The sequence below is a fragment of the Podarcis gaigeae genome (assembly GCF_964106915.1).
Source record: "Podarcis gaigeae genome assembly, chromosome: 10".
Taxonomy (NCBI): Eukaryota; Metazoa; Chordata; class Lepidosauria; order Squamata; family Lacertidae; genus Podarcis; species Podarcis gaigeae.
The window spans coordinates 30,334,585-30,351,706 of NC_139686.1; the positions used below are offsets into that span (position 1 = coordinate 30,334,585).

Sequence of the window (17,122 nt, forward strand, 5' to 3'; positions counted from 1 at the left end):
AAGCAACTCCCCTATGGGGAAAGAGTTTTGGTGAGAAAGGCAAGTAATTGTGCATGGTATGGAGAAAGATACAGATAACATTTCATTATTATTATTATTATTATTATTAATTATCATCAAACAGAAACCCAGGGGCATCCTGTGAAGCTGAATGATGGGAGATTCAGGATAGACAAAAAACAAGTGTTTCTTTAAGCAGCACATGGTTAAACTATGGAACTCACTGCCACAATTTGTGGTAATGGTTGTTGCCAACTTGGACAGCTTTAAAAGAGAATTATTCAAATTCAGGTTAAGGCTATCTGTGGCCACTAGTCAGGATGACCTCCAGGATCAGACGCAGTTTGCTGGGGAGCAACAGCAGGAGAGAGAGCTGTTGCGCTCATGCCCTGCTTGTAGACTTCCCAAAGATATCTGGTTGGCTACTGGGGAAAACATGATGCTTGATTAGATGAGCCTTTGCTCTGATCCAGCAGTTCTTAAGAAGTAAAAAGATTGCACAAAAATGGGAACACCAGTAGAAGGGGACAGGGCTCAAAACGTTGGGATGTATTGATAATGGATGGATTAATTTACCAAATTAGAAGTCAACACAGGAGGCAGAAATCCAATTGTTTTATGGAAGCCTCATGACCAGTGCAGTAACTCAGAGCAGGGCTTTTAGTGTGGCTGTCCCTTTCCTGTGGAATAGCATTTCTGTTGAAATACAACAGGTGTCCGGTATCTGCACTTTCCAGAAACAACGGATGACATATTTGTTTCCAACAAGCTTTCCCAATTGAATGAATGTGTCACTGCCATGGGTGTCTACTTTGTGTTGTTTTTAACATTAATTTGCTGTTATTTTCCATGCTGTTTTAAACTGGTTTTTAGCTGTTTTATTATATTTTGTACTTCTATGTATGTGGAAGGCAATTAATAATAATATTGTTTGGAAGCAGAACCTCTGAACTTGGCCCATTTCAGGCGCTGTCAAACTCATCGCAATGATCACTCAAGGGAGGAGAGCAGAACTATGCACATTTGCCCTGACCCTCTCCAAGGCTGCTCACGAGTTGAAGGCATGTCAGCTGCAGGACAACCTGCCAAATTCACATAGGCAGTTCCCATGAGCTGAAACCTACATACATTTGGCAGATTCCTTAGCTGCAGACGTGGCTTCAACCCATGGAAGTGGTTGGCATGGGGTGTTAACACACAACCCCACTTGTCTGCCAATGCATGAAGAGGGTTTATATGTTTGTACCAAGTGTGTTGAATGATACTGCTTTTGGTTGATGTTTTTTGATGCTAAGTGAACCATAATAAATGTGAGGAGAATTGTAACTGTGAGTTATATTTTGTCATTTGTGGGGCAGGGGGGAGGGTTGTTTATTGAATCTTCTTAATGGGCGAGATGGAAAGAAAATAAATTGATGCTACAAAAAGGGGAAAGAAAGAATAGTACTCATATAAACCTACTGTTCTGGTGTTCTTTCCAGCCTATGCATGCAGAATGTCATAAAAAATATGTTTATTATACCTGGTTTTAAAAGGATTTATCAGACGCTTAAAAATTGATGTTTGCATTTTTTCATGTTGAATATTGCATTCAGATTTGCATTTATATAGGACTTTGCTTCACTCCATGCGATTTCCTCCTTCTTCCATCGGCAACCTGAAGTGGTTTTACTCAGGAACAGATTTACCACCTGATGTGTAATTTGTATGAAGCCACTTTGGTCCAGTGGTGTACCCGCTGCATAGTCCGAAGTGAGGTGTTTAGGGGATTTGTTTTTGTTGCGTATGGGATTTGTGTGTGTTTTAAATGCTTTTATTCTGCCAGAACTTGGACTTGGTTGCACCCTTTGTGGCTGAGTGTTTTTCCTTGACTTTATTTCTTCCTCCCACTTGGTTTGAGTTTGTCAGTATGATGGTGATCCTGCTGAATTGTGTGACCCTTGGGATGTACCAGCCTTGTGATGATATGGACTGCCTCTCCAACAGATGTAAAATTTTGCAGGTAAGTAACTCCTTCTCCATAATGGCAGTAGGTGAACCACCGTGCTGCCCCCTCTAACCCACCCGCTTGGGGTTTCTCAGACTGCCAAGCCACTCTTGCTTCAAAGTAGATTGGTGAGCCCTTTGTTCTCAAAACTCAGGAGCCTGGTTTATCACAGGACCTTCCTGTGGGCTTCTACCATCTCCCTTCCTTTGCCCTGTACACAATTAACACAGGCAACACTGCTGTTTCTTCCCTTCTCCCCTACAACAGAAGGAGGGGAGGAAAGAGCCATCCTCTTCCTTGCCTGCCTTGGCAATACTTCTGGCTTGTCTGTCTGAACCAGCACATCTGCTTTTGTGCTTTCCAATGCAAGACTAGACCACATTGCTGCTACAAGAAGCGACTGCTTCCATTTACAACAATGAAACATCCCAAATACAGTGTAGAAGAATGCTATGTCAGTGTATGTTTGTGTCAGGGAACTGCCATCAGCTCAGAGGCAAGAGGTGGAAGGGCAGTTGTGTTATAGGGAACCTCTGAAAATCTTGCGAGGCAGTTCCTCCTCTGGTGAGGAGGGAAGCCCCACCTCCAGTGGAGAGGAAGTGGTGGGAGCAGGGGATGCTAGGAAGAGCCTCAACACCAAGCCTGAGCAAACCGGAGGGGAAGGAAGTACCCCTTTGCCAGCGCCCATGCTGCACAGTAGGTTTAGGCGCAGGGAACGGAGGAGAAGGTTGGGGATCACGTGGCTGTTATGCTGGAGGAGGTATAAGGACCGCCCACTCCCAGATTCTGCTAGCGAGTGAGCCAGACATGAACTTGCGACGCTCTTCACTGTAAATAGTTTGCACTAATAATAAAGCCTGGAAAAGACAGGTTGGAGTCTTGCCTGTTTGCTCTCGAGCAACCACACCAGCACCTGGCAGTTTGTGCTGAGTATTGAAATTAAGACTTGCTCAAAATGTTGTGAAGTATAAGGTGGAGGGAAAATAGCTGTGGAGACAAGTTGAACCCCACCTCACTTATTCTTATGGGTCTTTCAGGTTTTTGACGATTTCATCTTCATTTTCTTTGCTATGGAGATGATTTTTAAAATGGTGGCCTTGGGGATCTTTGGCAAGAAATGCTACCTTGGAGACACTTGGAACCGCCTGGATTTCTTCATTGTTATGGCTGGGTAAGTTCCTGCTTCCTTTTTGAAATTCTGAGAACCGTTGGATAAAAGCTGTCAATATGGGAACTGGGCACTATCTATCAGCGTGCTTTGAACACAGTGCAGGGCCAAGCCGAGTATGAATATAGATTTGAATCTCATATACTTCAGTCTGTGGTCTCATTGCTCCTCTTGAGTTCTATGTACGTAAATAGGCTGCATCCATGAGAGTAGCCTGTCTGGAGCTGGGTGGTAGGTTCACTCAACTCTGTCCTGCCCTGATACCATATGGCCAGCTCTCTGTAAAAGATGGATATGTGTTGTGGGGGGAAATGCAATAAGTCTGTGCTTACAGAAGAGACAGAAACACATGTACTCCCCACAGAGATCCCTGTAATATATGGCTCCCCTCTGGGCATAATTATGGGCACTTGCTGGAAAATATAAGGCACGGAAGTAAGACAGGTGGGAACAGAGTAGAATCTCCTTGATCAAATCGGTGTGGTTTGTTTGTTTTTACAGTGTTGGCATTCAGAGCATCTTCATAAAAAAAAAACAAACCCCAAAACATTGTGCTTCTGCCTTTGCATCCTATTGGCCCACCTAAGCACACCTCAGGGACACGTTGACATTTGAGTGTTTTTAACAGCCAAGTTGCTATAGTAAAGTGCTAGTTTCCACTTCACGTGTCTCATTCCACCCTGAGCAAGGGGCCCGTAAGGATTTGCTAGTCAAATGGTTGGCGAGAATTCACTGCCTGCGTTGGTGGGCACAGCTTTGCAAAATAAAATGGGCTATATGAAGGGGAGAGCATTGTTGCTTCAAGGACCAGACTTCCCTCTCCATCCTGTAAGCATGCATAGAAACGCTTTCCCCCCTCACCATTGAGAATAATCATCTATCACCTGTATCTGCAACTCACTGGCTGAACTGGCAGTGGGTTCAAGCCTGAGCAGGCAGCAGGCCCCTTGCATGAATGGCTGCAGCATTTATTTGCTTGTATTCAGCCTAGTGAGTCAGCACAGCATTGCCAGCCACCTGGCTTATTTTAAATCAGCCTCGGTGCTTTATTGCCGTCTAGCAGCTTCTGTTGTCCTCGCCGTTTAGTCCAGCCGCAATGTTCAGCGCTGGCCAATTTCAAATGTCATACAGTCAAATTAAGTGGCATGTGCAAATGAGAAATTGTTTTCCCCTTTGAGAGACGCACCAGTCCTAAGCCCAAGGCCGGCCATTTCTGCATGTGAGCAGATAATATTCCCCATCATACTGAACCAAGACTGAGCAAACGTCTGGGTTATAACCTCCTTGCAATTGAAAGTCTGGGACTTTGAAAGATGAATTTAAAAAGGGATCATTAGGTGAGTTCATAGAGGAGGAGTCTGACTACTGGTAATGATGGCAATACATAGCCTCCAGCTGCAGAGGATGTGTGCTACTGAGTCCCAGCTGCTAGAGGATGAAAATAGGAAAGGGCCATCACCTTCCTGTCCTGCCTGCAGGCTTCCTGGATACCTCTGATTTGCCACTGTGGGAAAGACAATGCTGGACTTAGGTGGCCTTTGGTCTCATCAAGCAGGGCTCTTATGGTCCATGTCTACTCTTGACCCCCACCCCCACATAAGGAAACACAGCTTGTATCTATGGCCATCTTTTGCTCTTGAAGCAAGTAATGCAAAAGGAAAAAGGGAAAAAAAGACCCACACACAAAACGCAAAATGTATATTTCAGTTTAAAACTCATACCCTCTTGAAGGTCTTTGGAAGTGATTTCTGGATCCTTAATACCTGTCAAATAATCTACAGGTAATCCAGAGGGACCTGGGTGGCAGAGGGACCCGGGTGGCGCTGTGGGTTAAACCACAGAGCCTAGAACTTGCCGATCAGAAGGTCGGCGGTTCGAATCCCCGTGACGGGGTGAGCTCCCGTTGTTTGGTCCCAGCTCCTGCCAACCTAGCACGTCAAAGTGCAAGTAGATAAATATGTACCGCTCCTGCGGGAAGGTAAACGGTGTTTTCGTGCCCTGCTCTGGTTTGGCAGATGCGGCTTAGTCATGCTGGCCACATGACCCGGAAGCTGTATGCTGGCTCCCTCGGCCAATAAAGCAAGATGAGTGCCTCAACCCCAGAGTCGGTCATGACTGGACCTAATGGACAGGGGTCCCTTTACCTTTACCTAATCCATGGGTGGGGGGGACAAGACAAGCAGTTGGCCCAGTCAGAAGTCAATGAATCCCAAAAGACTAGGAGCAGCTGAATCTAGCTGTACCCCAAAATGCAGTTCAGCCTCTTATGCCAGCTCCAGAAAGACGTTTGATATAAATACCATCTGTTGTTAGGAATTCATTTTCCCCAACAGCGCCTGCCTGCTCAACATATTCAGTCAGGCACTATCTCACAGCCCGTGGGTAGTTTAGCAGCCTTGTTCCAACAAGTAGTTCAAAGGCCCTCAACTTCATCTGAATGAAATCTATGCAGATGAGCCTGCAACTGTACAATGGGCTCGGTGTGCACATGTGCCCTGGTCAGCTTGCATATTGCTATGCCATCCCAGTGATAGGAGAACATATGCTGGGAAAGGTTATGCTGCACAACCAAGGGCCGGCACACAACTTCCTGAGCAGACACGGCAGCCAACACTGATGCTAGACATTGCATTGACGTGACCATATGGACTAAAACAAAAGCTTCAGAATGCATTTCACTCATTTCATGGTGATATTTAAAAATGTCTGACCAAAAATGATTATGTAGGGAGGAAGAATTGTAGAATTGGAAGAGACCCAGTCTAACCCCCTGCACAACATAGGAATCTCAACACATGGTCCCCTATCCAATTTGAAAGCATACTGGACCCTGCTTAACTTTGCAAATGTGCTAGCAATTCTATGGCTACAAGCACTATGAAAGCTCCTATGTTCAAGCGCTAGAAGCAAGCCACACAGGTGTGTTGGGAGAAATCCCATTTTCCTCCACTGCAGATCTTTCCTTCCTTCCTTCCTTCCTTCCTTCCTTCCTTCCTTCCTTCCAGCATCCATTCCCTTATTTCTCAGCCCATGTTGACACAGCATTTACTATCCCTGTGCATACATGAAAATATCCAGTGAACATTAGGAAAATAATGTTCCACCATTCATTTCCATTTCCATTTGGTCTTCTCCATTTCACAGCAATTTGCTTGTTTTGCAAGAGTCTTTCCCCCATTTCAATGGCTACTGATGTGAAACTTTACATTTGTTAATGTACATTGTGGCATGCAACAGACGCGCATAGCTCAGCCACCAACAATTCATTTACTGTGTGTTTTCTTTCAAAATTAATGACTTTCAAGAGGGGTCACACTGTTAGTCTTCTGGAGCAAAAACAACTAAGAGTCTTGTGACACCATAAAGACAAAGTTAATAAAGTGGTTAATAGCTCATCACAAAGTCATCCATAGCTGCAATTCTCACCGTGTCTACTTAGAAGTAAGTGTCATTGAATTCAGTGGGACTTATTGCCAGGTAAATGGTGTTAGGATTGCAGCCTATCTCACTAACTTAATTTCACATTTCAATATAAACTCGCATCCTGTCTTGTTTCCCTCACTCTGGCTCCAGGCAGGGCCAGTTTAGCACCCTGCTGATATTTGCTCATTGTGTCCTGTATTGTATGAATTACTCCTGCCACTTAATTGCATATAAATCCCTTTTTTAAAAAAATTGCAGCACTTTATTTCATAAACACGTATTCTATTCAGAAAATAGCCATGTGTGCGTATGTTCGTGTGTCTGCTGAAATATAATGGCCCAAGCTAATTTCCATCTGAAAAGAGCAATAATGAATGATGCATTCCATTGGTTTTTAATATTCACAGTAAGAAGCATTCCTAACCCATTTTACCTCAGAGTAAGGCTCATTGAATTCGGTGGCACTTTCTTCTGAGTAAACATGGCTAGGATTGCAGCTTTTGTGCACTCAGTCTTTGTCTAGCAGCAAACAACTTACTCAAAATCAACAAACAACACTTCAGAAAACAGAAAAGCAATGAGGCATCTGTTGGGACATCACCAATTATATATGAATGACTATTTAAATAACATATATTGCAAAGTAATATATGTATGGATGCCTTTTTTGTTTTTTGTTTATAAAAACCACTTTTGCTGTAGAGAACTGAGGCAAAAATTGTTCACAGCAAGAGCCTGTGCCATGATGGGGGGTCTAATGAGCAGATGGAAGGAAATCCACATCACATGTGCACCTACCAAAATGACTCCAAAAGCCATTGCTTCTGAATGGTACCTTGGAACTGTCTTCTGTTGCTCATGATTCTGCCAATAAACTGATATCCGTTTATAATAAACAAAAGTTAACTCAGAACAATCTGAATCTTATCACATTGGAGGGAAATGTATCCTGGATTAATTGGACCTAGGATTGCGCAAACCACCATTAATATTGATGCTGATGTTCCCCTTAATTACAGTGAAGGCAGGATTAACTCCAGAGGTGGGAAAGGGTGGGAGGTGGGAAGAAAGGTGGTTCCAGATTTCCTAATTGCAGAGTGAAGCAGTAGAGTGACTGCACTAGCCCACATTGCCTCGGGATACACTAATGAGCAGACCCAACAGAGCCTATGCATAAATTTCCATTGGAGTGTGTGTGTGTGTGTGTGTGTGTGTGTGTGTGTAGGGATGTTTAGGTGTAGGACTGCAATCCTACAAAATATAGAAACACTGGAAGCTAACTCAAACTGGATCCCCGTATTTGAACCAGCTCCAAGTGAGTCTGCCATGCTAGTTGTGACTCAGTTTCAAATCCCAAAGTGGAAGGCCACCTTTAATGCAGCTATCTTTATAGAGATATACCAGAGATTAATGGTAAAAAATGTGGCTTGTATTTCACAAAACAGATGTTAAAACCTGCTGCACAACCTTAATGTCATGAAGCCAGAATGAGATCTCATGTAGTCAAATTTAAGCTAACCTTACCCCACATCTAGAATGACTGTGTCAGTGAACTTGTCCTAAAGATCCCTCACTTGGGCCTCTAATCTTTCTCCATCTCTTTAACTGCATTCTGGCTCATTCCTGCTTCCTAGCAAACAGCTCATACCAACTTCCCTTTCCACCACACTCCTCATAAGGTAGGCCTCCTTCACATGTAGCTGTGATAGCCTGTGTGCTAGTGCTTGAATTACAAGAAGCCAGAGGAGATCTGGGCCCGTTTCTTTTGTGCCATGCCCCATTAGATACTGTTTTCAGAAGTCTACCAAAGAACGATAGTCATTTCCCTTACAGTTCAAGTCAGGATAGCTCAGTTGGTAGAGCATGAGACTCTTAATGTCGTTGGAGCCCCACATTGGGCAAAAGATTCCTGCATCGCAGGGTGGTTGGACCAGGTGACCCTTGTGATCCTTTCCAACTCTGCAATTCTATGATTCTATGACTGGTGGGAGCTGTTTCCTCGTGGAGCACTCCCACATGACTATGGGGTGCTACGTTGCTGATGGGGTCCATGAATGTTGCTCTTTCCTACATGATTGAAAGGGTGGGTGCTGATCATGAGGGAAAGAGCCACACAATTGGCTCTGCTGAGGTGTTTGCATCAGTCATATGCAAACAGCAGCAGTAAATGACTTCTACAGCCATGGATCATATATATAAGAAGATATTGGAAAGACCTTGTTCCATCAGCTCCTGAAGTCAGCCCAATAATATTTTGTGCCATACGTTTTCCATTAACATTTAAAAATGTAAGCCACCTCCGGTGCCTCGTCAGGAAGGTGGTATGTGTCAGCATCGCCCTTGAGCCAGTACCACCAACTGGACTCATGCACTTCAGCCCCGACTGGGCTAGGCGAGCTGGGTAGAACTTCCAGAGACCACCTCCTGCACAAGAACAGGTCAAAGTGCTGTGGACTCACAGCTTAGAGTTGTGAGCACCGGATTCACTCCAACAAGAAGACAGTCGTCGCACAGCAGAGCACAGCAGAGTATTGCAGAGCATAAACGACTCGGAGAGCAGCTCTGTAGAATATCTTCTTTATTCTATCTATAACTATTATACAACTATATACAGAGCTTAATGAGGTCTAAGCATAAATGAATGCTGAACCGCACTGAGTGCCTGCAGCTGCTCTTAGCAGCAACCTTATCTCTACACACGATCTCTAACACTCAGTCTCTCTCTCTCTGACTGACTGACTGAGTCTTTGATGTGGTGCTGGAGCAGAATAAGTAGAGAGCAGAACACTGCTCCTCCTCTCTGGAGAATCAGCAGACTCATCAGGAGATTCTTGGATATGGGAGGGGTGAAATCTCCTCAGTATGTAAACGTAAGGAGCAAATGATAAACAAATATTGGAGTGGAAGGAAATGGTGACAACCTGACTTTTAGGATCCATGCTGCAAAGCACTCATTGGAAGCAATCAGCCTAAAACACACACACACACACGCACCCCACATACATGCAGGATATCTCAGTAGAGCACGAGACTCTTAATCTCAGAGTTGTGGGTTCAAGCCCCACCTTGGGCAAAAAGATTCCTGCATTGCAGGGGGTTGGGACCTCGTGGTCCCTTCCAACTTTAGAAATCTATGACTCTCTCTATAGCATTATCAGAAATGAGAGACAGAAAGGGAAATGTTAGGTGTGAAATTACCTTGGCATTTCAAAAGTCAAACTCCAAATTTTCAATCATTACCTTTGAATTCCCAAGTTTACTTTGGGTGGGTGGGACTGAAAAGAGAGGCAGCGTGTTCTCTTTTGAGAAGAGGCTACAGAAGAGTAGACAGCTGCAATATCTCTGTCTGTGGGGATCATACCCTGTATGAAAATGAGGCATATCAACAAAACCAGTCATTTGCGGATATTGTTCCACTGCAACGTGCTCTAATCTCTTAAGTTAGGTCTAGCTATAAATGTAAACTAAAATATATAAAACAACCCTCCTGGCTACATACATAAGAGCAGATATGCCTATTTTGTTTACTCAGCTATCTTCCTTGTCTTCTCCCTCCCGCAAATTTCAAGAGTTACAGTTTTACCTAAATAAATCCCACTGTCTGTTCCTTGCCCTTCCGCCCCCACTTCCCATGCAGTTTAGCAGCTTCAGGAGGAAGACTCCGCTGTCACTAAAAATGTACAGTTGCCATGGCAAAGAGAATTGACATCACTAGAACTTTATTATCTCTCTCTCTCTCTCCCCCCTTCCTGGCTTATGGAGTGAATTTTAAAATAAAAGGCCCTAAATCAATATTTTCCTTCTTTGCCGTTTCCCTTAAGAAATCAGACAGCTCCTAAAATGAAAGCATTTGTGCGTGTGCGCGCACGTAGGGTTAAATAAAACATGCAACTGCAGAAAGAAAGGATAAGTCTGGCATTTGGAGCCTCTCTCCAGTTGTTTGGTAGGATTAAGCTGCAGGTTCCCAGGTGTGAATGTAGCCAGTCTTTGGCAGCTGTTGCCCAAACATGAGGCTGTTCCCTCTTCCACCTGTTTGTGACATGATCTCCTCCAATGACTGGTTTTCTTTTCAAGGACTGACCTGCGATTGATGGTACATGCCCAGCAATACCTTATCTTAAAGGAACTTGTACACACAAATTCTTGAGAACCAAAGTCCTTAAAGACACCTAAAGCTGAGCGTACAAAATCAGATGGCAATTTTGAAAAGGTAGCCCTATATTTCAGCAGATCTTCAACAGTGCTGTAGTGGTAGGGATGGACAAATCCATCAGCTTAAGTTTCTCTCCCTTTCTCATTTTTCCAGTAGTTAGTATTCCACATCTCCACATCAGTTGCTTAAAAATAAAAAAGCCCTCTTGAAAATTCACCAGCATTTTAGTGCAAAATTCTCCAGTTATACACATTTTTGCAAAGCAATTATCCATAATATAATGCATTGTTTAATGTTATGTATGCATGCATGTATAAGCACACTTTACCCAGGTATGTGCGTTTTACTTGGCTGGAGAAAACACTGCAAAATTCAGATAAGTTTGAATTTTGAAGGATGGCTGTGTTTTGGCTCACATATTGCTTATTAGTTGGGTTCAGCTTTAAAGGTGAACTGAATGTTCATAATTTCAGTTGTTTATTTCATAAAATGCATACACCCCTCAAAGCAGTTTAGAAAAAGAATCAAACAATAAAATAATCTGCAAAACCAATCAATTCAAATCAAGGTTACAGGGAACCAGACAGAGGGCCTTCTCAGTAGTGGTGCCCGCCCTGTGGAGCACCCTCCCTTCAGATGTGTAGGAAATAAGCAGCTATCCTATATTTAAAAGACATCTGAAGGCAGCCCTGTTCAGGGAAATTTTTAATATCTAACGCTGTACTGTTTTTAGCACTTGATTGGGAGCCGCCCAGCGTGGCTGGGGAAACTCAGCCAGATGTGCGGGGTATAAATAATAAATTATTATTATTATTATATATTATTATATAATTTGCCTAAATTGAATCCCCCTCCCCATCCCTATGTAGTGATAAATTATGAAGTGCAGGAGCTCATCGCAGCAGCTTCCTTAGCCACTCTGACCCCAAGGGAGTGCAAAACGTCAAGCTGCAATTATTACCCCCACCCATCTAAAAGAACAGCAGTACACCGGCTATCCTCTTGGTTGGATTATTGGGATGTCAGTCCTAGGTATAGTTTCCACTGGATTCAGTGGTGCTTGCTTTTGATGGCATAGGTTCAATAGGTAAAATACACTGAGCTTTAACAAAAGACCTTCAGCCAGTCAATTTTTTAAATTACATTTAGTTGCGTGGCGATTCCCGCCCCTCCCCCCACAGATGTAATAAATAAAGACACTGGACACCAGAAATTTAGGTTAATGGGCGAAAAATGGCCACAACTTTATTGATTACAGGTAAGAGCGGTATTGGCTTTAGGCATTGGCCCTATCAGACTATCCGGCATAGAACCGGGAAGGGTTAAGCACCAACAGGGGGAGCCCCCAAGATGCACATTCCTAGGCGCTCCCCGAGGGGTTACCGCTCGGGAGCGCGCTTTAGGCCCTAGCCTCCATAGGTTTCGGATGAGGCGACGCCCCCCCCCCCGGAGTCCTTTATCAGACTGTCCTTCAACATTTGGGGGAGGTGATGGCACTCCTCCCCTACCAACTCATTTGCATAATAATACCCCTGCCAATGCCTAACCGCCAAGACCAAAGGTGGTGTGACGTTTTGCTACGAGGTAGCTGAAAAAACCAAGTGGCTTCCAAAATAATGCCAATTAGCCAAGTGGAAAAACTCCTACCAGGCCCATTGCGGCGACCAACCGAAGTCCATAGCAAAGTCCAAATGAAAGCCTAGAGGGTGGGTGGGTGGGTGGGTAACCACAGCTGGCTGAAAGAAATAAAGGGGGCGAGCACGGGCTGCCCCGACCTTAAATGAACTATCCTAAGCCCACCCCTTCCACCAGCTGATTGGCTGGTGCGGGGAATGATGAATCCCGGGATTCCCAAGTTCCATGGGGCTGCAGCCAGCCCCGCGCAGACGTAGGTGGGGTGTGAGCCCGCAACCCCCCCTTAAGTTGGGAGTGGCTCTGTAAATTAGAACTGCTAACAATCTTGCAAAGAAGTGCTAGCACAAAGGAGGAACCCCATCAAAGAAAAGGAAAAGAGTACCCAGCCTCTGCTTGGTTGTTTTCTTCTTTGTCTGACTTCCTCTATGTTAACATGCCGCAAACAAACATGAAAGCTTCATTATCACATCATTGACTTGCCAGAGCAAGGAAGGACTGTCAGTTATCAAAGCACCTTGGCAGATGATGTCATCACTCTTGCTCCGAAAGAATTCCTGGAGCTGCACTCTTCATGCATCCCCTCCTCACTACATCACTGATCACCAGTTCAGGAGAGAGACCGATTCCAAACCTAGGAAGAGCACCTCCAAATGTACAGGTTACATTTTACCTTCCATTTGGCTTCATTTGGTTTTTGCTGCTTGCAAACATAAGAATTTGTTCTCCCTTTGGGATGCCTGTCTTGGCATTTGGTATGAGATATTAATGTATCTCTGCTAATGTGGAATGCATGATTCATGCTACCCACACTGAGTCACCAGCTAGCTGAACTGTCAGGGTGCCTAATCTTATTTCAGGTGAAACTCACCCATGTGTCGGGTTAAGATGCTTACTTTGCCTGTCTCGATGGGGGTGCCACCACTGACTATATAAGGTAGAGTATAATCTCTGCCGAAAAGACATTTTCCAGACCAGAAAGAATAATTATATGTTACCTGTTCTGGTGTCTGTGTCATATGTGCCAGTTTTTTGAAAATCCAGGAAACCCTTCTTTCTGACCTAGAAGACCTCTCCTGTACTCATTGTCCCCACTACTTCACACACATTAGCGGTTAAGATCAGCGGGCCAGTGCTTTAATGTCTGCATGCATTCTAATCATAGTCCTCTGTGCATGCTAAAGTCAAGAGCACTCAGGTTGCATTATTTTTGCCTGGTTTTACAGCTAAACTGTAGACTGAAACATTATTATATTCCATCAGTTCTAATCTATGCTTCCTTTGTCTTGCTTGCTGGCAGAATAGGGCAGCCCAGCTTTTCATAACAAGTGGGCCGCAAATGTATTTCAGCATGGAACCCGCAGGCTGCACACTACCTTATTGGGCGGCAAGGCCAAAATTTGATGCTCCCACCAACCCAGCCCTTATGCTACCTTACCAAAGCTGGCTATGCAAGGCACCGGGTTTTGAGAAGGAAGAATGAGGCTCTGACCAGGTCCTAGAGCCTTCCCATCTCCTTCCCAAAGCTGGGAAAGTGCTAACAAGGCTTTGGGAATGAGGGAGGAGGACTCTAGGACCCAGTCAGAGCCCTCATGCCTCCTCCCCAAAGCCCAGGTCTCCCTTACCCAGCTTTGGGAAGGCAGTTTGAGGCCTGCAGGGGCCGTCAAATGTTGCTGAGGGCTGCCAAAAAATGGGAGGGCCACATGTGGCTCTTGGGTTGCATGTTGGACCACTCTGTGGCAGAACATAAGAAGGGCCTGCTGGATCAGGTGAATGGCCCATCTAGTCCAGCATCCTGCTCTCATAGTGGCCAACCAGGTACCTGTGGGAAGCCTGCAAGCAGGACATGAGAGCGGCAGCACTTTGCTCACCTGCGATTCCCAGCAACTCCCCGTGGAGGTAAAACATAGCCATTGTGACTAGTAGCCATTGATAGCGTAAACCACAAGCTGGCTTTTCAGGACTGTAATGTAAACACTGCTGTTGTTGTTGTTTAGTCGTTTAGTCGTGTCCGACTCTTCGTGACCTCATGGACCAGAGCACGCCAGGCACTCCTGTCTTCCACTGCCTCCCGCAGTTTGGTCAAACTCATGCTGGTAGCTTCGAGAACACTGTCCAACCATCTCGTCCTCTGTCGTTCCCTTCTCCTTGTGTCCTCCATCTTTCCCAACATCAGGGTCTTTTCCAGGGAGTCTTCTCTTCTCATGAGGTGGCCAAAGTACTGGAGCCTTAGCTTCAGGATCTGTCCTTCCGGTGAGCACTCAGGGCTGATTTCCTTAAGAATGGATAGGTTCGATCTTCTTGCAGTCCATGGGACCCTCAAGAGCCTCCTCCAGCACCATAATTCAAAAGCATCAATTCTTCGGCGATCCGCCTTCTTTATGGTCCAGCTCTCACTTCCATACATCACTAAAAGGTCATAGTGGAGAGTTTTGACCAAACGTGATCCACCTGGAGTAGGAACCAGCAAGCCACTCCAGTATCCCTGCCAAGAAAATTCCATGGACAAAGACAAACACTGCTGTTAGAGAATTAATATTTCATATTCACAGCCTTCTGAATACCAACTCCTTCCAATGTTAGGCTTCATAGGGACTGCTGAACTACAGCTGATAAGTTTGATAACCCATTTCCTGTTGTTCGCTAAAACTGGGGTTAGGAAGCACTCATGTTTCTCATATAACTTGTGGTGTTGTGCTCTAGTTCCTTGAGTCATCTGAGTACGTGTTACTGATCCCCTTACTGTCAGTGAACAGGCACCTCTGACATTGGTCTGCCCTAGCCCTTCTTGTTCTCTACTTCTGATACACTATAATTTTGGTGATCATAGGCTGTAATTTATTTAAGTTTGTACTTAATTGCATCCAACCGCATACGTGTGTTAACCATAGTCTTTATCAACCCTGCCCTTTTGTCTTGTTGCTTTCCCCTTTGTCTACTTTTTCAATTGCAAGCTTTTATCAGTGATCTGTGTTATTTAAAACTTTAAAATGTGTTAATTAAAGGTACAATAGGAAGATGAAGATGAGAGCAAGTACAATAAAACAATACTAATATAGGGAGTGATCTAGCCAAAATTAAGCCCTGCAAGTCCTCATTCTTCAGTTTCCTCCATTGCAATCAATGAGACTTAGAAGTACTTAAATCTAGCCTGATTTAATTTCAACCAAACAATAATTCACATCTATGGTTTGATTTCTTTTACAACTAAATTTGTATATTAAGAAATTATTAGATCAAGGGCAGCAATTAAGTGTTTTCAGGGGGGAAATCTGATTAACCGAAAAATGTGTCTAATCTACAACATGCTTTTGAGCCTTCATTCTAGAATGAATCAGGAGAAGACATGACAAACAGTGGGCAAGATCTTGGTAAACCTGTCTGTTCCATTTGGGGCCAGATTGGATAAAAACATTCCCCACTGATCCAGCATATTGCACGGACGGGAGCATGAGCATGCCTGCCCTCTCCACCTCAGCACTCCCTGTAGGGACGGCATGTTCAAATGCATCCTGTATTTGAGATCCAATGCACTCAGGCCAAAATTATGTGGCGACTTTCTAATCCTGCCCGCCAAGGAGATCAGTCATGAAGTTTTGACCGATGCATATTATATTTCATCTTATTTATTAGTCGCTGTACAAAAAAGGTTATCAGCATGTGTATCATATTTTGATATGCTGTCCCCATGTGGATCACCAGGGTCAATGGAGTTACGATTGGAGTGCCAGTGTACTCGTGCTCGGATGCCATTCATTCATTCATTCAGTTTATGAGCCCTAAATAACAAGACCTTCGAGTGATGAACAAAGTAATCTATGCAGCGGGCTAGACTGGGATGTGAGCATTTTCCAGTCTGGCCTTTTGGCGTATCTAAGGAGCGTATCTAAAGTACAAAAATAGTGAACAAATACAGAATAGTCTCTCTAGCCAAAAGTAGCTTTTAATTCCCCCCCCCCGAAAACTGACAGGACCCCTGCCCATGCTCTGCCTTGGGAGATTTCCTTTCCACATAACACCAGTCTTGAAAGACCTACATTGGCTCCCAGTACATTTCTGAGCACAATTCAAAGTGTTGGTGCTGACCTTTAAAGCCCTAAACAGCCTCGGTCCAGTATACCTAAAGGAGCGTCTCCACCCCCATTATTCTGCCTGGATACTGAGGTACAACACCAAGGGCCTTCTGGTGGTTCCCTCGCTGCGAGAAGCCAAGTTACAGGGAACCGGGCAGAGGGCCCTCTCAGTAGTGGCACCCGCCCTGTGGAACGCCCTCCCATCAGATGTCAAAGAGAAAAACAACTACCAGTCTTTTAGAAGACATCTGAAGGCAGCCCTGTTTATGTTTTAATGTTTAACAGACTATTGTACTTTAATATTTTGTTGGAAGCTGCCCAGAGTGGCTGGGGAAACCCAGCCAGATGGTAAAGGTAAAGGTACCCCTGCCCGTACGGGCCAGTCTTGACAAACTCTGGGGTTGTGCGCCCATCTCACTTAAGAGGCCAGGGGCCAGCGCTGTCTGGAGACACTTCCGGGTCACGTGGCCAGCGTGACATCGCTGCTCTGGCGAGCCAGAGCCGCACACGGAAACGCCGTTTACCTTCCCGCTGGTAAGCCCTCCCTATTTATCTACTTGCACCCGGAGGTGCTTTTGAACTGCTAGGTTGGCAGGCGCTGGGACCGAGCAGCGGGAGCGCACCCCGCCGCAGGGATTCGAACCGCCAACCTTTCGATCGGCAAGTCCTAGGCGCTGAGGCTTTAA

The 17,122-nt window shown here is 44.8% G+C and overlaps 1 protein-coding gene across 7 annotated transcripts in view; it reads left to right on the plus strand.

The window, feature by feature from the left end:
• Positions 1 to 17,122, plus strand: part of CACNA1I (calcium voltage-gated channel subunit alpha1 I) — a 376,846-nt gene that overhangs the window by 217,911 nt on the left and 141,813 nt on the right. For all 7 annotated transcript variants that reach the window (XM_083701729.1, XM_083701730.1, XM_083701731.1 and 4 more), the window contains 2 exons: positions 1,890 to 2,002; positions 3,025 to 3,158. In XM_083701729.1, coding sequence (XP_083557855.1) covers positions 1,890 to 2,002; positions 3,025 to 3,158 — 247 coding nt within the window. The remainder of the gene's footprint in view (positions 1 to 1,889; positions 2,003 to 3,024; positions 3,159 to 17,122) is intronic.